Source organism: Mastigoproctus giganteus, chromosome 2 (assembly GCF_048544385.1).
Source record: "Mastigoproctus giganteus isolate SK-2022 chromosome 2, ASM4854438v1, whole genome shotgun sequence".
In the NCBI taxonomy this organism is placed as follows: Eukaryota; Metazoa; Arthropoda; class Arachnida; order Uropygi; family Thelyphonidae; genus Mastigoproctus; species Mastigoproctus giganteus.
Window position 1 is genome coordinate 39,404,875 of NC_143576.1, and position 26,513 is coordinate 39,431,387.

The 26,513-nt window shown below is 37.1% G+C and overlaps 1 protein-coding gene across 2 annotated transcripts in view; it reads right to left on the bottom strand.

The window, feature by feature from the left end:
• ATP8A (ATPase phospholipid transporting 8A1) overlaps positions 1–26,513 on the bottom strand; it is a 1,160,338-nt gene that overhangs the window by 293,436 nt on the left and 840,389 nt on the right. For both annotated transcript variants that reach the window (XM_090368461.1, XM_090368462.1), the window contains 2 exons: positions 11,381–11,491; positions 5,079–5,153 (listed from right to left, as the gene is read on the bottom strand). In XM_090368461.1, coding sequence (XP_090224587.1) covers positions 5,079–5,153; positions 11,381–11,491 — 186 coding nt within the window. The remainder of the gene's footprint in view (positions 1–5,078; positions 5,154–11,380; positions 11,492–26,513) is intronic.

Below are 26,513 nucleotides of genomic sequence, written 5' to 3' on the forward strand. Positions count from 1 at the left end.
TCCCTGTACAGTTTCTTATTATACTCATCAGAGTCATTAGGCCTATAGCACACTCCTACTCTCAATTTTGATCTCCCAATGCTTATGTCACACCAAACTGACTCAACACTGCACTGTCCAGCGATGTCGACTGGCTTCACTTCCTTGGTTTTTATGTGTTTCTTAACTAATAGCATAACCCCTCCCCCCTTCCTATCCTGTCTATCCTTTCTGTAGACGTTGTACTCCCCAAATTACAGTTCTGCATCCCTTAAATCTGTGTGACACCACGTCTCTGATATCCCAACAATATCTGCCTTTGATGTTTTGATCAATACCTCAAATTCATCAAATTTATTTACTAAACTCCTAGCATTGGTGTACACGCAAGTATACCTGCACCTGTTTCTATTCTTAGCTAACCTAACACAACCCATGTGTTTACTTGTACCGCAATGGCTCCCAGCAGTCTCTGAAATATCATGCATCTTGTTTTTCAGGCTTCTGCTCATTCTAATAGAAGCAGTGCAAGAATCTCTTTCACCTCTGCCAGTGGCTACTGTCAATCTATTGGTCTTTGTCTCCCCCCAAGCTAGCAGTTTTCCGACCCACCTAACACTGCCTCGATAGCATCAGCAAATATTCTTGCACCCTTTCTATTTAAGTGTATCCCATCCCTGTAGAAGCAATCTCTCCTGTTAACAAGTACAGTCCAGGCTGAAAAAAATTCTACCCCTTGAGCCTTGCACAATCTTTCCAGGGCCGAATTTTTGAAAAGTCCCCTTATTTGTGGACCAATGAAAACGCCTGCCTTAATCTTCTCTGTACTAAGTCTTGAGAATTTTTCGTGCAAGTATGTCAATGTAGGACTGTTCACTTCCAAAGCCTTCACAAAATTTTTAATGTGCACCAGTTTGATGTGGAATGGTGGAAACAAAACTTTATTTGGATTTACTAAAGGTTCAAATGCTAAGTTCTTCATTCCAGGTGTTAATGATTTTTGTTGAGGCTAACTCCTCTTCTCATACTACATATCTTTGGCATGACTAGTTGTAGAATAGATGTGGAAAAGTTTGCCTTTAGCCAGCGGGTAGTTGATTGCTGGAACAAACTTCAAACTGTTGTTGTGGTAGTTGATAGCTTAAATAAATTTAAGGCAGAACCATCTGGAATGAACGGATCAGTGAAATGGGAAGGGTTTATAAGCTGGCTTTCTTGCATCATGTGCCTCTACTAATGCTAACACTATTCCACTCGCAGAGAAAGCAACAATATTAGTGTAACCCTTTTGTAGTCCTAATAAATGGCAATTACCTTTAAATCACCACATATCTGCCACTCATACTTCCGACAGTGTATACCTAAGAGGACATTCTCCATGTTTGTGTATGTTTATTTTTTGTGGACGGCATATGTAAGAGGTACTGAAGGCAGCACATTTCCATTGTGTAATAACACAAGCCTTAAGGCTGACCTTAGAAGCGTCTATAAATAGTTGCCAATCTTCGGGAACATTCCTCGTGTTCATTGCTGACATTAGACCATCGACAACCTTACAAACAGTGAGTTTACCTTCTGTTTGATAGAATTTATCATAGTCTTTATTTCAAGTATGAAATGTTGTCCCTTTCACAGAACGATCTAGAAGATTCCACTGTTGTAGCCTCGAGGCCAAAGGCTCTGCCTTATTCTTTGGCAGTTCGAGGTCATTAAGCTCACTTTCTATGATCTTATGTGGTTCAGATGGGTAAAGGTTTGGACAAAACGGTTGCTCCCTTGATGTAGATGGCTGCTATACTTCTTTGTGTATATCAAGTTGATGTTCATCAGTGTCTTCATCTTCATCAGAGTGTACAGAAAACCAGTTGGGTGGTTAAGGAATAGGTAGTACTTCACTGTGAGGCAAGGGATTTTTTCTTCACTGTCTTCCCTTTTCTAATAGGAGGCACCATACAGAAGTAACAGTCTGTGACATGATTTGTTGGCTCCCTCCATATCATGGGCACTGCAAAAGGCATAAAACTTCCCTTTCGATTCACCCATGCATTGGGTTTTGATGAACAAGTAGTGCAGCATATGTGTGGAGCCCAGTTCTTGTCCTGGTCACCTATTTTACACTCAAAGTACAAGAAGTAGGCCTTTTTTTATGGCTTGAGTTAAGGGATGCTTTCTTTAAGCTAATGTGACTTATCCACATATGCAACAGAAGTCATCCAGACTATTCACACAATCACAGGGCAAATTACTCTTACCCGACACAAATACTGCATAAAAAGTAGGAATCTCACAGAGAACAATTCTGAACTGAGAACAACTCACCCAGTACCTGGCCGCATTCACGGATTACTGCAACAGAGCTGAAGACACAGATGAGGTGACAACTTATCATGTGATGCAGAGTGAGGTGACAGTTGCCAATCACGTGACAAGAGCGTAGTGGTGGTGCTGTAACTGTGGTGTTTCCATGCGTTTTACCAAGAGCTGTAGTTGATAATTTAGAGTAACTCGCTAACATGAGATCCCAACTGTAATTTGAAAACAAGAGCTAATCGACAAATTTTAATATGATTTTTGTGTTCAGCAGCATAAAATTAGTCAAGATTGGGTATTTTTGTTTTTGTAACGTTTTACATGTTGACCAGTGTTATTAAAAATTTTCCTAAGTTCCCTGACAGTTGAATCCTTCAGTGAAATTCACTGACTTGGAATAAAAAAAATCAGCATTCTAAGAACCACTCTGGGCTCCATGATTCAGAACGGTATCACCTGTTATAGTGCTGAACCCTCGAATAAGTGAAGTGTCCATAACTAATTATTTTTATTATTTAATTATAAATATTAAAACTGGTTCCCATAAGAATTACTTTTAATGTACTATGAAATTAAATACTTTTACTAAGACCTCATTTATTACACTGAAATACATATAGGCATCATATAAAGTAATCCAATAAAAATAACTACAGTAATATGTGGCATATCACAGTTTCCAGGAAAGAAAGTTCTAATTTTTCATTAAGAAAAATATATAATTATATTTTCATTAAAAATAAATTGAATAAAATAATCTTTTATTACATATATTTATAATTGGCTTACACTAAATAACAGTTCCCCATTAAAAATTATATAGGAAAACAAAAGTTGCTGTTTATTCTCGAGGACAGCCTTATGGCATAACTTGGTATTGGCTTTTATGGAGCTTGCCTTGCACATAATTTCCCATATCTTTGATTATCCAAAGTTGTTTTCAATGTGCCAAAATCTATTACTGTTCTCACACACACACACACACACACACACACACACACACACACACACACACACACACACACACACACACACACACACACACACACACACACACACACACGTCTTAATGTATTGGTCCTCATGAATCGGTTTATTCCTCCTCTGCTTTTTTTTTCCACTATCACTGCAGTGCAAGATAAATTGACCTTGGAATGTCCTTGAAACCACTACCACCACGCTGACACACTAACCAACTTTCTAATTAAGCCCACATTGATGTCACATTCCCATAAATGTTCTTCATACACTGGTGAATCTCAAGGGCCACAATATTCTCTGCATTCTGGGCCTCTTAACTGGTGCTCCATAGGCATATCAATCTCATACTCTATTTTCAGAGATTATTACCATCCTGTTTTACCCTAGAGTGCAGTGTTGAAACTTTGAAGTTCCCCAAACTTTTTTCTTCTTTATAAGGAAACTATTTTCAATGTAATGACTAAGAGGAAATAAAAATAAAATCATTAAACAGAAAAATTCGCTATTTAGTGAATGCAACCTAGGACCTCTCTTTAGCGATAAAGTTCGCTAAAGACAGGTCCAACTGTATATGTTCATGGCCATATGACTAATGCCTTAAAGTATTCCATAATTCTAATATATTCACCATTCCTCTGAAATCTGACCAGCTGATAGATGCCATATAGTGTCTTAAATTGTTATAGCCCCTTTTCCTGAAATTAAACCCTTGACTTTACCTTTAACAACTGCAACATCTTTCTTTATTTTCCAACTAACAACTGCACAATTATTTCCTGCAAATGGTTCCTGAGTCCTATGATGTCATCTGATTCGTGAGGAATAATCAGGGGAGAATATTCCTACCTAGAGTATTTTCTCAAACATGTTGGTACAAATAATAATCATCTATTTTATTTAAAAATTTAAAAAAAAGCATTGGTCATGGACTGGACATTACAGGTGCTCAACATAAGATGATGTTTGTATGCCATATCACTAACTTGCTGTTTGAGTAACTGCAAATTGCCTGGATCTCCAAAAATCCAATACAATGAATGCTCTCAAAAATTCATGTAACATGATTCCGAGACTTTAAAGAGGGTACTTTTATTCTCATGCATGCTGTTTGTAGAAAATATCACAGATGCATCCATCAGTACATGAAACATCTGAAAGGAACTGCATAGCCTTGGATTCAATGGTAGGGGTAGCTGTGACTATGAGTAACAAGAATGAAATGGCATTAGTAGTGGCGCTGTTCTGATTTTTGTGAACTCTGGAACAGTGTCAGGTGGTATGGAGTGATAAAACTTGCTAAAAAATGTTTCATTCTGATAGCCATTTTAGTTGTGCAGATTGGCAAGAAAGCACATCTTGTTGGAGTGTACTGTCTAAACAATGAAGTTTGGTGGAGGTGGTCTGATTGTATGAGATACTTCAGATTTCTTCTGTTGATGGTAGCACCTGAAATCATGAAGTCCATGACTAACTTGAATGTTTTGAACAATTATGACCTACTTACACTCTGGCAGTACTGTGGAAATGAAGTATGACAGCATGTCAAAGAGTATTATTGCTCTCATACTTGCCAAATATGTATTTGGTTTTTCAATCAAAAGCCCTTTTTGAACTACCTGCATGTGTCCAAATACCTTCCATAAGGGTAAATGGAATTCATAATGTTATGTTCCATCGCTGTCAGCAAGAAAAGTATTTTTTGGATCAGCAAATTAACTACAATCATCAATAAGAACTTTAAAATAAACAAACCACATAAATGATAAAATTATTATAAAAAATTAAAATTTAAAAAGCATTTAACTTACTACATTATATAAACCTATTGTCCATCTTTCAAACAATGTCTGTCCAGACCATCCACTCATCATTGCAAACCAAAGCTGAAAATAGATATACATATAACATCATATTATACATATAATTTTAAGATTAATTTAATGGTGAAACTGAAAACATAATAAATAATTATCCAACAGTGGGCAACATCGCATCCCAGCTCATACTCATTTATTATTTGAGCTGAAATCCCAAAATCGATCATCAGCATACTTGATCTTAATATAAATAAGAACAATCAGGTTAGAGGTGGCGATTCAAAAGATACGCAAACCATGATACATTTGTGTTTTACTTTAATTGTTATAAATATAGGATATGGAAAAAAAAAACCCTTTAGTATTAGAAAATTCTATAACTTTTGTTTAGATAGAAATAATACACATAGTTTTCACTATTATAAAGAATAACTCAAACAGTTTAAAGACAGATCCACAGTAAGCCATAAAACAAAATGACTAGTGTTCAAAAGAAAGCTCAGTTTGTTTTTTGCCTTTCTGCTAAAAATTCACTGATTCAGGTTTCTGCGTAACTATCATCAAATATTTAAGGAGGATCTACCAAGCGTTCCAACTTTATATGCGTGGATGAAAAAGTTCATGAAAAATGGAAGTGTCTTGTTCATACCTACCTATAATATTGGGAAAGGATGTTACGTAGTTTCTATTCATATGTACAATTTATATTGTATATATTAATATACATATAAAAATAAAATAACACTACTGTACCACATGAAAATTCTTAGCAAATAGGTTTTATTAAACTTATATATAATACAGGATGAACTGATAGCTTTGTTCCCAAAAATTCATTCAGTAAGCTGACACCTGGGTGTGTTAATGTGACTTTTTTTTTACCTTTTTTTTTTTTTTTTTTTTTAATTTTACCATTAACACATTCACTGCTTCATTATGCAAATACAATCAAAGGGTTTTAATTTCAGTTCGAGGGGGAAGGACCACCCTACTTTTAAAACTGTTTCTTCCAATTTGACAGAAGAAAAAAAACGGATATTTTTCAACCCACCAGAGGCAGATTAATTCGGTCTAGATGATCTCAAAAATTCATAGTGAGAAGAAAGCATTAGCATTACAATAGCAAAGGTACATGATGCAAGGAAGCAAGCTTATATAGAATCAGCCAAAAAAAACCCCCTTATTTCTCATGCCCCATACAACTGCCTCCACCGACATGCAGTTTTGATAACATACATGATGGTTCAAGAGCCTCATGCTGTTGATGCCAAATCCATACATGACCATCCACAGTGTGGAGTAAATAACATGATTTTACCATTAACATTAGAAGATGTAGATTTAGAATACATTTAGAATTTGCTGTTGGTAAGTACATCAGTTGGTTTCACTGTATAGAATTTAAAAACTCTCTGAGGACACTGTAGTTACCTTTAGAAAAGCAAAAACCCATCCCTTTACTGCTGATGGTAGTTACATCTTTAAGTAAATTCCACTTCAGAATATTGTGATCACTCCCACCTAGTGGTTCTTTTATCTGCAAATTCTTAATGCATGAATAATCACTGCTGATAATCAGATCAAGAGTATCACTCCCTCTGGTTGTCTCTTGAACATGCTGCTGTAGAAAACAATCGTCCAATAAATCCCCAAAAGTCTTGCTAGTGTGAGAGTGACAAACCCACAAGTTCCGGTCAATATCTGGAAAGATAAAATCCACTGTTATAAGACATTCTGATTTACTAGCTCACTCTATTTCTCTGTATAGTTGTTCATTGTGCTCATCAGCATCATTAGGTCTATAACATGCTCAATACTCGTGATCTAATTATCAGCAGTGATTATTCATGCATTAAGAATCTACTTTAGATAGTATGAATCAGAGCTGTACTACTCAATATGTTCTACGTTGATAATAATAATTTTACCATTAACACATTCACTGCTTCATTATGCAAATACAATCAAAGGGTTTTAATTTCAGTTCGAGGGGGAAGGACCACCCAACTTTTAAAACTGTTTCTTCCAATTTTACAGAAGAAAAAAAACGGATATTTTTCAACCCACCAGAGGCGGATTAATTCGGTCTAGATGATCTCAAAAATTCATAGTGAGAAGAAAGCTCCAAGAGCCCCTCTGCCACTTTCAATCCAGCTTGAGTCAATTCCCTGGTTTCTATCCTGGGTGAAAAAGATTATTGGAAAAGCCAGCAGCAAAAGTGCATTCCACTGGGAAACTTCACTCGCCAATTAGCAATGCTATTTTGTAGATTTATTTGATGACAGTTTTCTACAGCAGCATGTTTAAGAGGCAAACAAATGGGGTAATTTAGCATTAGTAGAGGCATATGATACAAGAAAGAAAGCATATATGGTATTAGCAATAAAAAAAACAAAATTCCCATTTCACACATCCATTCGCTCCAAAAGCTTGTCCAGTTCTTCCTTGAATTTATTTAAGCTATCAACTTTCACAATGATAGATTAGCATTAGCATTTTTAGCATTAGTAGAGGCATTTGATGCAAGAAAGCAAGCTTATGCAGCATCAGCAAAAAAAAAAAAAAAAAACCACTTCCACTTCACCCCTCTGTTCGTTCGAAATACCTGTCCAGCTGAGCCTTAAACTTATTTAGGCCATCGACTTCCACAACAAGGGATGGAAGTCTGTTCCACCAACCACCCATTGGCTAAAGGCAAATTTCCGTACGTCTATCCTACATCTGTCTTTCCTCAATTTGAATTTATTCCCTCCCAGGTGATTATTCTGAGCAAGAGGAAGAATCCCATCAGCATTGAGCATGCTCATACCATTCAAGGCTTTATACACCTCTATCAGATAATCGCTAGTGCCTAGTCTCCAGACACTGTAATTTGCAAAACTTAAGCCTTTCTTCGTAAGAGCACCCCTTTGTTCCATTCACTAATCTTGTTGCCCTTCTCTGTAGTCGTTCCAGCAGCTCTACATCCTTCTTGAAATGAGGCCTCCAGACTTGTATACAGTACTCTAGGTGTGGCCAGAACATTGCCTTATACAAGGGAATAATCACCTCCTTATCCCTGCTAGAAAAATTCCTATATATCATTCACAATACACCATGAGCTACTCAAAGCACAGTGAGCCAAGCCCCCTAGTATGATATTAAAATTATTTTTTGAATCCAATTCCTTTGTGACTATATCATAATATCCAATCAAGACAAGATTTCCTATTAACAAACAAGGTCAGACAAGATTTCCTATTAACAAACACACACTCTGTCTGAACAATAACTGCAGTCTTGTCTAGATCCTGAAATGCTTCATTAACCAGTGATTCCATTATTTTTCCCAGAACAGAAGTTAAACTAACAGGTCTGTAATTACTCGTGTCACACTTTAATCCCTCCTTTTGAATTGGGAATATATTTGCACATCTCCAGCCCGTGGGGTCCTTGCCTGAGTCCAAAGATGCTCTCATAATAATGGTTAAGGTTTGCTTACTTCCGCTGCTGCCACCTTTAATATAGCTAGATAGATCCCATCCACCGCAAAAGCCTTTCTTATATTTAATTTCAACGGTTTCTTCTCCATTTCCTCTCAGTTATTACAAAGACATTTAGTTCCCAATTGGAGTTTAATAAACTTCTGGCCTCAACTTCTCTAAAGAATTCCTTATGTGTGAATGTAGAAGCAAAATACTAATTCAGTTTGTCAACTACCTGAGTGGGATCAACAGTCAAAAAATCAATATCAAGAGGACCAATCTATTTATCCCCTTCCTTCTAGAGTTAGCATAAGTAAAAAAGTTTTTGCTGTTTATTTTTGAACCCTTTGCCAAAGATTTCTTGTAATCAGCCTTCACTTGCCTAACCTCCTTTGTGACTTGATTACATACGAGCTTATATCTATGAGAGTCTTCTGTGTCACCTGATAATTTATAAGCATTTTTCTTCTCTGCCATAAGTGTCATTAGTTTATCTAAAACCATTTAGGCCTAAACCTTCGAACAGTATTTCAGCTGGTATAGAAACCTAGTAGCTTTCAAGATTACTTCCTGAATGCTTCCCATTTAGAATTTGCTGTTGGTAAGTACATCAGTTGGTTTCACTGTATAGAATTTAAAAACTCTCTGAGGACACTGTAGTTACCTTTAGAAAAGCAAAAACCCATCCCTTTACTGCTGATGGTAGTTACATCTTTAAGTAAATCCCACTTCAGAATATTGTGATCACTCCCACCTAGTGGTTCCTTTATCTGCAAATTCTTAATGCATGAATAATCACTGCTGATAATCAGATCAAGAGTATCACTCCCTCTGGTTGTCTCTTGAACATGCTGCTGTAGAAAACAATCGTCCAATAAATCCCCAAAAGTCTTGCTAGTGTGAGAGTGACAAACCCACAAGTTCCGGTCAATATCTGGAAAGATAAAATCCACTGTTATAAGACATTCTGATTTACTAGCTCACTCTATTTCTCTGTATAGTTGTTCATTGTGCTCATCAGCATCATTAGGTCTATAACATGCTCAATACTCGTGATCTAATTATCAGCAGTGATTATTCATGCATTAAGAATCTACTTTAGATAGTATGAATCAGAGCTGTACTACTCAATATGTTCTACGTTGATAATAATATTAGTAAAATAATAAGAGGAGTTTACCTCAATATAGTGCGTAGAACACTTCTGTATGATACCCTCCAGAAATCAAAACGAAAAAAATCGACAACTTACCGTTACATTAGAGTAAAATATAAATAATTAAATAATCAATTTAACACAATTCAAATCAATTTAAAACAATTAAAATCAAATTAACACAATTAAAAGAATCTAATGAAAATATTCAAAACGATTTTCCTTCCTGAAGCGTTGTCAATGATATACAGGAATTTTGCTACTAGGAATAAGGGGTTGATAATTTTGTATAAGGTGATTTCGGGGAACACCTTGGGTACTGCATACAGGTCTGGAGGCCTTATTTTAGAAAGAATGTAGAGCTATTGGAACGAGTGCAGAGAAGGACAATGAGATTAGTGAGGGAACAAAGGGTTGCTCTTACCAAGAAAGGTTTAAGTTCTGCAAATTGCAGTGTCTGGATACTAGGTACCTGTGAGGTGATCTGACTGAGGTGTATAAGGCCTTGATTGGTTTAAGCAAGCTCAATGCTGATGGGATTCTTCCCCTTGCTCAGATTACGCACCTGAGGGGGCATAAATTCAAATTGAGGAAGGACGGTTGCAGAATAGATGTGCGGAAATTTGTCTTTAGCCAGCAGGTGGTTGATTCCTGGAACAGACTTCCAACTGTCGTTGTGGAAGTTGGACAGCTTAAATAAATTCAAGGAAGAACTGGACAAACTTTTTGGAGTGAATGGATTGGTGAAATGGAATTTTTTTTTTTTTTTGGTTCATATGCCTCTATTAATGCTAATGCTAATATGTTGTGTCTTAGGTAGAGCAACTCCCAAACATTGCCTTAACTCTGCTGTGGTCTCTATTATGATACAAGAACTCTGTAAAATGGCCAGAAATGAGTACAATGTTATGTTTGTGTGTTGTTTAATTGCTTCTGGCCACTTTTTTACCAAGAAGCAGCAATTACAAAGAAAATCACTTCCAAGTACATATTATTATGATTAATAATCACTCTGTAATTGTGGACTCCAAGTGGACTAATATGGAGTCCAAAATTACATGGGCTATGCATCCTGCATTCACAGGAAGGCAGAATCGAATCACCTGTTGGATTCTGAACTAGCACAAAGAAAAATAAATAATATAAAAAAAGAAAAAAAATTATAATTAAAAGACAATCCAAAGTTATAAAAATAAAATTATTAAAGAAAAAAACAATAAAACAAAAACAATAAACTAAAATAAAATGCTGCTCTGAAATGGGATGATCAGATATATCCTATCTCAAATATGGGGTTGGCATTAAAAAAAAACAAAGTAGCAAATAGTAATAAAATGAAATAACAATAATAATGGAAAGAATAAAAATTAAAGAAACAAATAAAGTAAGAAAAAGGAAGTAAAAAATGAAGCAGAAAAGTATTATAAGGCTCTTACACCCTTTCTATTTGTGGTTCTTTATTTTAGTGAAGTCAAGTTTTCCATAGAACAATTTTAGGAGGCAGTAGCCAGCACTAGAAAAAGTCTGTGCACTGTTAAATTAGATAATAAAATTTAAGTCATAAAACAATGAAAATGTGACTCAAAGTGAGAACGAATTTTCACTTTTGAGCAAAATAATAAAAAAAAATTATTTCAGAGGAAAATATGTTGTTATAAGATAAAAACACTTACCTCAATCACATATAGACATATATTTTTGTGGAAAGAATACAGGATGAGTTTACACATACGTGCATGGCTCCAAGCACCGTGAACGAAGAGAAGCCGCGTCAAATAACGAAACTAAATATAAAAGAAAAGTTTTTTTATAATTTAGAAAATGCCTAATTCACAACAATACAGAAAGTACACACTAATAAAATAATTTGAGATCAAGCTTTAAGTCAGGTTCATTCCACATGAATTTGTATGAGCATTGTTATGGTGCAGAATATTATAGAAACAAAAGCATGATTCTTTTAGTATTTAATTTTAGTATTAACCGTACAGTGCAAGGAAGTCACAGACTTTTGATGTACTAGCCAAAAATAAAACAGATTAAAAAAAATAAAAAATATATCTAAGTAAATAATAAAAATAAATAAAACAATCACTGTGTTTACCTCCTCACACAGTCAGCCTCAACTCTCCATGGAGTTAATTTATTTTTGGCAAACACCTATTATGGGGGGGGGGGTGATAGATTGAGAATGAATTAAGATGTGAATGAAATGATGCGGCTCTTTTCATCATGTATGCTCTAGGTAACTGGTCCCCCCCACAGGTGTTACCTGAACCTTCTGATGTGGCACTTGCATTATGCCTTCGCACTTTAGAGACATGGGGTGCTCCCAATATTTTGAACCTTCAGTGTAGATTTGCCGTAATGTGTTCGTCTTGTGGTTTTGATTAGGTCCAGATCTCGTATACCCTCAACATAGGAGAGAGAAGAAGAAAAGCTCGCCCCTCTCTAAATGTCGCAGTTTGGATCTGTTAGCGTTGTGTAATATCGTGGAATTTACGAAAGTCCATTGATATGCAATAACCCTTTATCATTTTGATCTTATCCAAGTCTAGCGATTACTGGTGTGAATAGGAGCTTAGCAATGAGGCAAAATTTCAACATAACAAACGTTTATTGAATATATAAAAACACATGTACAAATATAAAAACATAATGTATACATATAAAAACATGTACAAATATAAAAACAAATATAAATATAAAATATGTACATATATAAAAGCACTGACATTCTCTTAAAATCTTCCTTGTTAAAACTTCATTATCGAAGCATGTTGTTTGTAAATAAAAAGTATTACAATGGTTCATTTGGTTATTTTATACCCCTTTACAAAGGGTCATACCATTAACATAGTAATTTACAGTATATAAAACTCTCATATATATGGCCATCGCCATTGCTTAAGTTCAACATCCTACTCTTGACTTATTCCTAAGTATAATATTTAAGTAAATGGGATAGTCAAACTTTTACTTATCACCATGTGTATTAACCATTTAATATCCATGCTATTCTCCAAAGTTAGGTTCTGTGACATATACTACATGTCATGCTTAACATACTAAATTATAGGAAGGAATCATCTTTTAAAACTTAGTTATTCCATTATTATTCCATTTTAATGGTTTGCCTTTCACACATCTTACACATAATAAAGCTTTTCTGCCTACCCCTTTTATCTTCTTCCTTGACTCTATGGGCTGGCTTCTCTACTCAGGCATTTTCTCCTTGTTTTCTTGCTTCTCTGCTATGGCACTGGCTGACTCTTTTACTGCACTTTTCACTTCAACATTAACACACTACCAAAAGACTGACCGACTAGTTCTTGTCAACCACTTGCACAAAACAACCCACACTCTCCGGATCCCGCTAAGACTCCTTTTTAAACCAGGAGCAGCTCTCTATGTTTAGACAACTACTCCCTCTCATTGGATGTACCAAGTCCAGGGTCAGATTCGAAGTGCCTGAACAGCACGTGATAGATAAGGAATCATCACCCCATCCTTCAGAAATTTCTATATCCATCAAACCATAGGTACGTCACAACTCTTTTGGTATAGTCACCATTGTGGCTCTGTGCATTACATGCACAATCTTGACCATTTTGGGCAAGCAAGAGTGTTACTTAACACCAGAGAACACTTAGAGAGAGCTCAAGGTATTTGCTGTACACATGGGAAAACAATTTTCCCCCACTCTACACCCCACTCTGGTGTCATCCCATACTTGTGAAGCTCTCGCATGTTTATAAGGGAAGATAGTTTTTCTTGACCCTTTCCTGACCTTACAATGGAAATCTACCGTTGTACTGTGAATGCAAACCTAGGCTTATGTTGCATGTACATCTACATGGCTTCTTCTATGCTAGTTACAAGTGGGTGGGCTTTTTCTTAAGTTTCTTAATATTTTAACTCTAATTTTGAATATTATTTGCTTGATTCTACTGGTTTCCCACCTTGTTGATAGAATTAACAGATTATTGATTAAAATACAGGTGCTCGATTAATAATAAAGCTATAAACAATAAAGGAAACCAGGCTAACATTGGTTATATCAATTAATAAAGGTTTAATTTAATCAAAAGAGAAAGGTGGGATCTATACAACTCGTAACATACCACCAACCAGATGGCACTGTTTCAAGGCTTGTTGGCCTCTCATCGGTGGGCAGATAGGTAAGGTACCGTGGTGATGCAATAAGAGAATAAGTATTATTTGCCTTCTCCACTGATGAAGTGTTGCTTATTTGAGGTAGTACAATATCAGGTAAACTCATTGGGAAGGCATCCACAACATGAGATATAACAAAAACGATACCATTTAGCATTAGCATTAGTTGAGGCATATGATGAAAGAAAGCAAACTTATGCAGCATCAGCCTAAATAATAAAAAAAAAAAAAAAACCCTCCCAATTCACCTATCCATTCACTCCAAATGCCTGTCCAGGTCAGCCTTAAATTTATTTAAGCTATCAACTTCACAACAAATGAAAGTCTGTTCCAGCAATCACCTGCCTGCTGGCTAAAGGCAAATTTCTGCACATCTATTCTACAACTGTCTTTCCTTAATTTCAGTCTATGCCCCCCCCCCCCCCCGCCTCAGGTTCTTATTCTGAGCAAGAGGAAGAATCCCATCAGTGGTTAGCTTGCTCAAACCATTCAACACCTCAATCAGATCGCCTTGCACGTGGCTAGTCTCCAGGTGCTGCAATTTGCACAACTTAAGCCTTTCTTGGTAAAAGCACCCCTTTGTTCCCCTCACCAACCTTGCTGCCCTTCTTTGTACTCATTCTAGCAATTCTACATCCTTCCTAAAATGAGGCCTCCAGACCTGTACACATGAGATAATCACCCCCTTGTTTCTGCTAGCAAAATTCCTATATGTCATTGACAAGACTCCATGATCTGCTCCTGTCTACACTGCTCCGCAAACTTCATATCTGGCTGCATATTTACTCTCAGATCTTTTTCACTCTCCACTTCCCTGGGTGTAGTTGGAACATTTCTCTTGGGTTACTGCTACCCAAGAGAAATGTAGCAGTAACTTCTCAGCCCATTTGCCAAACTTATCTAGATCCAGTTGCAGTTGCATATTGTTTTTACTGTCGTTAACAACCCTGAAACCTTTGCATTATCTGCAAACTTGGACATTAAGGCTGATATACGTTAATCAATAGCATTGATGAATACACAAAACAACAATGGGCCAAGAACCGAAACCTGGGGAGCTCCACTAATAACATTAGTCCACAAAGAGCAGTGCCCATTGATTACCACTCTCTGTTGTCTCCCTCTCAACCATCCCTTTATCCATTGTAGCAACTTGCCCTTAATGTCACACCACTCCAATTTGTAGAGCAGTCTTCCACGTGCAACAATATCAAAAGTTTTCCTGAAATCCAAGTATACAATATCAAAATTATTTTTTGCATCCAATTCCTTTGCGACCACATCATAGTATCCAAACAAATTGGTCAGACAAGACCTCCCTTTAACAAACCCATGCTGTCTTAGCTATTACTACAGTTTTATCTAGATGATCCTGGAATGCTTCTTTAATCAGTGACTCAATTATTTTTCCCGGAACAGAAGTTAAACTAACAGGTCTATAGTTACTCGTCTCACCTTTTGAATCCCCCTTGTGAATTGGGGAAACATTTGCACACCTCCAGTCCATGGGGACCTCCTCTGAGTCCAAGGAAGCTCTCATAATTATGGCTAAGGATTTGCTTACTTCCTTTGCTACCTCCTTTAATATAACTGGATAGATCCCATCCATCCTGGGTGCCTTCCTTATGTTTAACTTCAACAATTTCTCCTCCACTTTGCTCTCAGTTATTACACTATCACTTAGTTCCCTGTTAGAATTTAATAAACTTCTGGCATTCTCCTCCTTGAATAATTTCTCATGTGTAAATGAAAATGCAAAATATTCATTCAGTTAACATTAGCAAGAGCACATGATGCAAGAAAGCAAGATTATATAGCATCAGCCAAAAAAAAAAAAAAAAAACCTTATTTCACCCCTCCCCTCGCTACAAATGTTTGTCAACTTCTGCCTTGAATCTATTTAAGCTATCAACTTCTACAATGACAGATGGAAGTTTGTTCCAGCAATCAACAACCCGTTAGCTAAAGGCAAACTTCCGCACATCTATCCTACAACCGCCTTTCCTCAATTTGAATTTATGCCCTCTCAGGTGATTATTCTGAGCAAGAGGAAGAATCCCATCAGCAATGAGCATGCTCAAACCATTCAAGGCTTTATACACCTCAATCAGATCACCTCCCAGGTGCCTAGTCTCCAGACACTAAAATTTGCAAAACTTAAGCCTTTCTTCGTAAGAGCAACCCTTTGTTCTGTTCACTAATCATGTTGCCCTTCTCTGTACTCGTTCCAACAGCTCTACATCCTTCTTAAAATGATGCCTCCAGACCTGTATACAGTACTCAAGGTGTGGCCTGACCATTGCCTTATACGAGGGGATAATCACCTCCTTATCCATGCTAGAAAAATTCTTGTATATCATTGACAAGACACCACGAGCTACTCTTGCAGACCGTCTGCACTGCTCAGAAAACTTCATATCTGCCTGTTCCACTGCGACATCAGGTTGCCACTCATCTCTCAAGGCCGTTGCGATTTGATCGGTTGTGGTCTGAGGGGAGAGTTGAGAGATGTATATGCTGCTTTTCGCCTCTCTCGTAGCACTTACTGCTTGGAGCTATGAGGTGGTGGATGTTCCTATAGAATATGAGCGGCTTGTTCTTCGTTTGGGAGGGGAGCTGTGTTTCAGCTAATACTTTTCTGTCAAATTCATTCCAGTTGGTAACTGTGTCGCTACAATCTGAACCCAGGTCATAGGCTGGTATTGCATGGATGGTCTGTTGATTGGCATAGTGAGGGTGTTGTCACATTTCTTAGACTGCTCCTATATCTCTGTTTCAAGGTTAGGGAGTTAGTATTAGTAGGGGAATGATGAAAGAAAGCAAGGTTTATACAGTATCAGCAAAAAAAAAACAACACAATCACCCATCCTCTCCAATAATTTGTCTAATTTTTCCTTGAATTTATTCAAACTACCCACTTCCAAAACAACAGATGAAAGTCTGTTCCAACAATTAACCACCAGCTGACTGAAGGTAAATTTTTACACATTATCTTGCAACCAACCTTCCTCAACTTGAATTTGTCCCCTAAAGTGCACTGTATGAGCAAGAAGAATGCGATCAACATTGAGGTTACTCAATCTATTTAAAGCTTCAAACACCTCAATCAAATCATCTCACAGGTGCCTAGTCTCTAGATGGTGCAAAACAGCCTTTCTTGGTAAGAGCACCTTTTTGTTCCCTCCCCCTCGCAAATCTTGTAAAGATGTAGGTGTAGCTTTGAAAATAAATATTTCCAAAGCTACACCTACACCATTTTCAGGTGTAGCTTTGGAAATAAATATTTCCAAAGCTACACCTGAAAGAACAGATCTTAGTCTGGTTTTGTTTTTTTAACTTGGCTGAATATTCTCACACACTCAATACAGCAATGAATGACCATTAAAATGCTGAGCATGATGGGATAATTTGTCATATGATCATTATACATCAATGCCAATGCCAATGATCATTATACATCAATGCCAATGATCATTATACATCAATCATCAATTCTATCTACTTTCATAACAGCATCTGGTAGGTTCTTACACTGAAACTGATACTGAAAAACATTTAACTGACTCATCTATTTGTTTCTTTGCACCAAAAAGAACTGGAAACATATTCAAAAACAACAGTGAGATTGAAATGGCAAGAAGCTTTCTTACTTTAGTTAAAATTAATCACATGCTGCTCACTCCTCAAACTTACAAAAGGTTCCACTTGAAAAAGAGTCTAATAAAAAAATTTCAAATTTGAAAATGATGCACTGCCAACTGATGAAATTTATGCTATGTAAGCTTTTAAAAGAATAAAATTCTCCAGTAGGAATTTGTGCATCATGTGATCACAGGCAGCCATAAACTACTTCCCCATTGAGCAAAGGATAAAACTTCCCCTTGTTTAAGACTCGCCATGACAGTGAAAATGCCTATGACTAAACGACAGGCATATGATTTACAAAGTGAAATTATCTATAACTGACTAAATTAGAATCATCCATCTAGTTAAGTTATGATAATCACTTTCGAAAATGGAATTGGAAGATTTGAAAATTAGTGGCTAAGTTAATTCACATAACATTCTTCAACACACCAAAAGTAATGTACATCAATTGTTGGATTGAAGAGCTAGGTTCGATATTCAAAGACTGGCATGATGACATCGGAAAAAACAAGCAAGTTGCTTTATTCAATCCAGAAGAGAAACATGAATTTATACTCTGATAAATATAATAAACAAACAGTAATGCCATAATCATTCATTTACATTTTTAGTAAACTGTCAAGAAAAGATAAGTTCTTTAAAAAGGAAAAATCTCCATATGTGCAGTGTGTGCTTAACACATTCACTGCTGCTTATATTTGCAAGAGTCCCTTATGTGTGTCTTTGGGTGCTAGAACAAGTAGGCACTGTTTTTAATAAATGGAAGGGATTTCATCTGTGATGAATCATCACTGCAAATAACACAAGCATCTGTTTTTAGTGTTCTTAGATGAACAGCTCATCTTAACAAGATTCAGAATCCACAAAACTTGAATAGAATTATATTTCACTAACAGATGACATATCATAAAGAGTTTATTCAGTGTCATCAGCTTCAACAAATCCATCCTGTTGTTTTCAGTCCTGATGTCCCAGACTGTGGATCCATTATAACTTCCGATTAGTGCAGAATTTGATAGAAAAACACATTTTACAGAAAATGTTATCAGTAGACACACACAAAGGATGAGGGTCCCCCACCCACAAACTAAAGAAATAAAGCTCAGCAAGCATAAAAAAAAAACGTTTATGCTTGCTGAGCTTTATTTTTTTAGTTTGTGTGTGTGTGGGGAGGGGGGGGGTGAAACTTCTCTTCAATACTTTTCTTCGTATGGTAAATAAAAAGTGTGGCTATAAAATAATGAGTATTCCAATAAAATAAATATAATGAAATATTTTGTTGACTATCTTGCAACCACCCTTCCTCAATTTGAATTTATGCCCCTATATGCGTGCCTGAGCAAGAGGAAGAATGCCATCACCACTGAGCTTGCTCATTCAATTCAAGGTCTTAAACACATTCAGATTCTTGCAGATGCCTATTCTTCGGACATCACAATTTGCAGAATTGAAGCCTTTCTTGGTAAGACTGCATTTTTGTTCCATTCACCAATCTCACTGCTCTTCTCTGTGAAAGAGGACAACAAGATTGGTGAATCACCCCTTCCAGTAGATCTACATTCTTCCTATAATGAGACATACAGACCTGCATACAATTCTTAAGATGTGGCCTAATCATCACCTTGGATAATTATCTCTTTATGCTGGTAGCAAAGTTTCTGTACATCACTGACATCACCCATGGGCTGTAATGGCAGCATGTCTGCATTTCTCAGAGAACTTCATATCTTACTGCACAATTATCTCCAGCCCTTTTAATTTTCCATTATCCCAAGTGTAGTAACACAGTTAGTACATTAAGCTTGAATTACAGCTACAAATATGCAGTACATTGCATTTATAAATACAGTGAAACTTCCCTTTAACGGACAGTCATGGGGAACGGAAATTTGCCCGTTAGAGAGAAGTGTCCGCTAACAAGAAGTCTGAGGGAGAAAAAAAAAAAGAAAGAAAGAAAAATCATTAAACGTTTAATGTAAAATTAAATTAAATTATATACAGATTTTGCACAATATTTTTGTAAATAATATACATACAATTGTGCTATGCATATTATGACTTTATCTTAAGAAAAATACATAGAGTAATCACTTATTTTTTTCTGCACCTTCTTCCGGCTGATAATTTTGTTTTCAACATTTGTTTGAAGTGAAGAAACCATCGAAAGTCCTTCAGTATCTTCTTCAGCGGCGAAAAACATTTTTAAACGATTGATTTGTATGAGCGCTTCTATTTTCATCGGTGGTTCGTCTTTAATATGTTCTTCGACAGAATGACCTCCTTCCATTTCTTCATCCTCATGAGGAACTTCTTGAAAAATATCGAGGATAATGTCGTTGATATCTAGAGCACCATCTTCTGTAGTGAGGTTCGAGTCTATATCTTTGTAGCCAGGGTCACTTGCAGCTGAAGTATCGTACATTATCAATAGATGTTGAATTTCTCGTTCTTCTTGTACTCCACATTGCTGTTCACAACTTCAATTTTTGCGTTTGAGAAGCCAGACTTTACAAAACAGTTCATGACAGTTTGTTTTCTAATTGCGTTTACTGAAGAGGAAATCCATTGAATCGCATCTAGGATGCTGATTTTCTTTGCAAGGTCACTCGCACATGTTACATTGTTCATGTTTGCAATGAGATGTCTTAAAACACGTTTTCTGTAGTGAAGTTAAAAAATTTTTATTATCCCTTGATCCAAGGGCTGACACTCTGCAGATGTGTTTGGTGGCAGAAAAACGATTTGAATGTTGGACAATTCAATGTGCGGGTGAGATGCAGCATTATCCATGAAAAGAATAATTTTTCTGTTTTGACGAATCATGTTTTGGTTAAAGTGACTTATCCATTCGCTCATGGTATCTTGTGTCATCCACGCTTTTTTATTAGACTTCCAGTCAACATTCAAAAGATTCAACTTTATGCCCTTGAAACAACGAGGATTTTGTGGTTTTCCTATAACAAGAGGTTGTTCAAAGTCTCCCAGCATATTTGTACACAATAGTACAGTCAAGCGTTCCTTAGAAATTTTTCCGCCCTGGCACTTTTCGTTTTTTAGACTCATTATTTTTTCAGGAAGAGCTTTAAAAAACAACCCTGTTTCGTCACAGTTGTAAATATCCTTAGCTTCAAAATCACGACATAACTCTTCCAATTTGACGGTCCACTCTGTTACAACCCCAGTATCAACAGATCCACCTTCACCACTTACGGTTTTCCAAGAAATTTTATGCCGGGTTTTGATCTTGTCTAGCCATCCCACAGAAGCTTTGAACTCATTTACTCCAATAGATTTCGCAACCTCCAAAGCCTTTTCCCTAATAATAGGCCCATTAATGGGAATTTTTTTATCACGTGCGCGACAAAACCACTCATACGTAACGTTGTCAATTTGAAGGAGCCTAACAGTTTTCGGGAATGATTTTTGAACCTGATCATTTCCGTGTTGCCAAAATTGTTTGAGCAGTTCATTTTTTTTCTTTAGGATGTCGCTTACCTGCGTCTTCCCGATTTTGAATTTTGCAGTGAGATTGTGAACACTATTGTTTTGTCGACCATACGCATTAATGAGTTCTACTTTATCTTTTAAAGTTAAATGTTTACGAGAAGACATTGTGCACTTCACACGACACTGAACAAAACTGAAAACTGAAACTGAAAAGACGAAAGGCCGACCATATCCCCCCCCCCCTGCACACACCGAATTCATCAGAAGTTTTACACGTGCCTTAAAATTCTTGAAAAAGGGTTTAGAACCGCGACGTAAACCTTGATAAAATTCAGAGAATCGGAAATAGAAAATAAACACACGATTGAGGAAATACGTGGAAGAAAAGTTCCTATAAAAAGGGCTGTAAGCTCGCCCGCTGTCCGTTATGGGGAGATCAAATTAAGTGCTAATCTAAACGAAACAGTGCAGATTGCCTGTCTGCGTCCGTTACAGAGAATGTCCGCTAGACAGAAGCTGAAAACACATTAAAACCAATAGAGGTGAGTTGGGAAATTTGAAAATGTCCGTTGTAGAGAGATGTCCGTTAACAAGAGGTGTCCGTTAGGAGAAGTTTCACTGTATTAAACTTCAACTGCCATTTCTCAGCTCAACTGCCTAATTTTTTTAGATCTTGTTACATAGCTTACTTTGATTACTGTCATTAACCATCCTATCAACCATCATATCATCTGCAAACCGACACATTAAGCCTGATATACCTTAATCAATATCATTAATAAAGACAGAACAATGAGCCCAGTGCTGAACCCTTCAGGGTTTCTACTAATAGCAGTATTCCATGAAGAGCAGTGTCCATTAATAACCCTTCTCTCTCTTCTGCCACTCAACCATCCCTTTTTCCAGCTTAATCCAACAGTATTAAAAGCTTTCTAGAAATCCAAGTACTGCATATGATGCAAAAATTATTTTTTACATCGAGTTCCTTTGTTACTGCATCATACACAAACTTTGTCCAATCAATCTAATCAGACTGTTCACACAAGATCGCCCTTTAACAAATTTATGCTGTGACTGCAGCAAAACTGCATTCCTGTCTAGATGGTCCTGCATTACTTCTTTAACCACAGAGACGCAATTATTTTCCCAGAACCAGAAGTTAAGCTAATATGTCTGCAATTACTCATGTCACTTTTCTCTTCCTTTTTGTATTGGGAATAAATTCTCATGACACCAGTCCATATGAATTCCCCTGAATCTAAAGATGATCTCATAATTATGGCTAAGGGTTTGCTTGCCTCCTTTGCTGCCATCTCTTAATATAATTGGGTACAGCCCATTTATCCCAGGCACCATTTTTATGTTAAGTCACAACAATTTCTCTTCCACTTTCCTCTCTGTTATTACAAAATCATTTAGCATCCTGTTAGATCTGATGAACTTCTAGCATTCCCCTTACCCCAGGGGCTCACATCTGGAGTGCATGGGCTTGGCACACTCAGGGTCCTCAGCTGGATATTATCATTCTTCTCTTTCTTGGTGATTCCTTTCTACTTCTCTCTCTCTCTCTCTCAGGGTAACTCAGGTTTTGGCTGGTGCAGCATAAGCCTCAGGCTTCCTTGCACCATATGGCTAATAATAATTATTATTAGCCATATGGCTTATTATAATTATAATAATAATAAAGAACACCATGTGTGAATTTAGATGTGAAAAACCCATTCAATTGGTCAGGAACCTGAGCAGAATCATCAACAGGTAAATCACTAACATCTGGTGGACCAATGTGATTCAACGTCTACCTTCTATTGTTAATATAAGTAAAGCAGTCTTTGTTGCTTTTCTTCGCTTTAGCTTGCTTACCTCTTTTGTGACTTGATTACAGACTAGTTTATATCTACACTAGGCTTTCATATCATCTGATAATTTATTTCCATCCGATACATTTTTACTGCTGACATCAATTTTGGTCTCAGCATGAAATGATATTTCATAGTTGGTACAAAAAGCCTAGTAGTTTATACAATTACTTCCTTGAATGTTTCCCATTCAAGGAAGGTTCCATAGTATAGAATTGAAAAACTGCCTCAGACCATCCTTATAAAAGCAAAAGCCCTTACCCTTTTTTGTTGTTGTTGTTGTTGTTGTTGTTAGCGCATCGGCTTCTGTGGGCATATTGCACCTCCCAAGGTTTTTGCATTTTCTACTCTGATCCAAGCCCGAGGTGGGATTCGAACAGACGACCTTTGGGTTGCCAGTCAGGCACTTTCCCCACCTGGCTAGCCCGGTTGTCAACCCCCCCTTTACCCTTGACAGTAGTTATGTTTTTAAGTGTATCCTACATTGGTACACTACAATCACTGCCACCCAGAGTATCATTTATCTGCAGATTCTTAATGCATGAAGAATCACTGCTGATAATCAGATCAACGATATTGCTTTCTCTTTTTTGACTTTCTAACATGCTGCTATAAAAAATGAAATTCCAATAAATATACAAAAGTCTTGCTAGTGTGCGAGTGACAACCCACAAATTCCAGTCAATATCCGGAAAGTTAAAATTCCCCATTATAAGACATTCTGATTTACTGGCCCACTATTTGTTGTTTGTTATTTGGTTTTTAGGAGCATTAGCAACTAAGGCCATATTGCTCAGGGGATATGCGATGCTCATTCCCTGACCTTTCCACATCCTCCGTATTTGGTGGTCACGGGCTCGAACCCCGGTCTAATCAAGAAGCGTGTACTACGCATTGCTGCTCCTACCCACCTGGCTACGGAGGCACCTGGCCCACTATTTTTCTGTATAGTTATTTGTTATACACATTAAAGTCATTAGGCCTATAACACACTCCAACTGTCATTGTTTTTTTACTGCTTATAGTAGTTGTAGTAGTAATAATGGAAGCATGTGATGCAAGAAGGAATATATATGAGATTATGTAGCATCAGCCAAAAAAAAAAATAAAAAAAAAAACAATTTCACACATCCATTTCCTCGAAAAGTTTGTCCAGAGTGAATTTATTTAAGCTATCAACCTTCCACAATGACAGATGGAAGTTTATTGCAGTAATTAGCCACCCGCTGGCTAAAGGCAAATTTCTGCACATCTAATCTACAACTGTCTTTCCTAAATTTGAATTTATGCCATCTCAGGTTCATAATCTGAGCAAGAGGAAGAATCCCATCAGAATTCTGTGGGCTCAACCCATTCAAGGCCTTATACACCTCAATCAGATCATCTCACAGGTGCCTAGTCTCCAGCCACTGCAATTTGCAGAACTTAAGCCTTTCTTGAAAGAGGACCCCTTTGTTCCCCTCACCAATCTTTTTGCACTTCTCTATACATGCTCAAGCAACTCTACATCCTTCCTAAAATGAGGTCTCCAGACCTGTACGCACTTCTCAAGCCGAAGCCTGACTACTGCCTTATACAAAGGGATAATAAGCAAACTGAATGTTGAAGTGTGCTGGTCAGATGATAAGGTGCTCCATGATTCAGTAGTATTTCTTTCAGAAGCAATAGTAGTAATATCAAATTTTTCATATTGATGTACTCACCACGCCAAGCTGAACAGGAAGGTGAACATTTCATCGCTGTATAAACATCAGGTAATTATGTATTTTACAGTTTAACTTTAATATTCTAATACAAAGTTGAGAACGGACTGCAACCAAGGTAGCCACACCCACTTAGCCTCATGATGGATTAACGCAGTCAGGACAAACAGGTGTTCAATGCCTCCGGCATCTCCAGAGATACAGTACTTTCACCCTCAGTGACAAATGAAACTAGGTCATGACCTTTGTGTAAACCTACTGAGTATCTTACACTGAAATAATCTTTCTGCAACTGTACTGTCTGATTGTGAAAATATCATTTTAAGAAAATTCTAGGATGCTACCCACTCACGCTAAACAAATCAGCCAGAGCTGTTTTCGAAAAGTCATACACACACAGTGGTGTGCAATGTTCCCTGCGTATGGGTCCTTTGCGAAATATTTAGCAAAGTAAAAGCCTCAAAGCTGACTAGGGCCCAGTGTGCATGAGGATAGAATAAGAAACGTGGCCATTTGGGAGAAAGCGAAAGAAGTACAATTACAAGAAAAGATTAAGAGGATAACAGACTGCCAAAAAGGCAGTCTTAGAAATGAAAATGGAAGGTAAAAGACCACAAGAGGAAGGCTCAGAAGATGGCAACAAGAGGCAAAGAGCAATATGGAGAGAAGATGTGTTACTGGGGAGGAGACAAAGAGAGAGGAATGGTGGGAAAATAGAGCTAAATGGAGACACAAGATTGGTGTTCTTGTTGACCTGGCAAGAAGCTGGAATTTTTTTTTTTTTTTTTTGTTATTTAGGAGCATTAGCAACTAAGGCCATATTGCTCCGGGGATATGAGGTGGTCATTCCCTGACCTTTCCGCATCCTCCGTATTTGGTGGTCACGGGCTCGAACACCAGTCTAATCAAGAAGCGTTTGCTACGCACTGCTGCTCCTTCCAACTGGGCTACGGAGGGGCTAAGAAAAAGCTGGAATGACAATGGTTAAGTAAGTAAGCATATTTCAAGAATACTGTTAATTTTTCGCCAAGTCTGATATACACTGAGTGATCAGTGAATTATAACTGCCTACTTAATATTATGTAGGTCTTCCTTTTGCCCTCAGTACAGCAGCTATCCGACGTGGCATTGATTCAACAAGATGTGGTAAGAGTTCAGGAGATATAGCCAACTATGCGGCAAGCAATGTAGGTATGGAGGTGATTGGTGTATCCAGATGTCTGATAGGCCTTTCCATAGTGTCTCACAACTGCTCTATGGGATTGATATCGGTGGAGTTTGGAGGCCAATCGATATGCTGGAAGTCAGAACTGTGTTCCTGAAACCAGTCCTGCAAATCAAGTGCCCGATGGATCCACGCACTGTCATCTTGGAAGACACTAGCTTTAGCATTACAATAGCAAAGGCACATGACGCAAGAAAGCAAGCTTATATAGAATCAGCCAAAAAAAACCCCCTTATTTCTCATGCCCCATACAACTGCCTCCACCGACATGCAGTTTTGATAACATACATGATGGTTCAAGAGCCTCATGCTGTTGATGCCAAATCCATACATGACCATCCACAGTGTGGAGTAAATAACATGACTCATCTGACAAGCACACCTTCTTCCACAGAGGTATATTGCTAAAAAAAAATAGTACCGGAATGCTCGTTCTCCAGAAGACTGTATGATAATGCCACATCGACTGTACAGTAACTGAATCAGACTTCGCACTTACGGTTCATAGAACAACTGGTTCTAGCGTTCAGCTCATGGCGAATCAAAATGCAGCATTCACAAGCATCACAGTACATCTCATTCGTTGGATCTCTTTTACTTAACACATTGTACTTTAGTAAGAAACGTTCAAGTTTCATTGTGAAACTTATATTTTTGTTTTGAAATAAATTTTTAAAGAAATCCATTAATTTTAAAGATAACTATTAACATATATTTTTAGTAGCAATGGGTAAAATAGATATTTTTT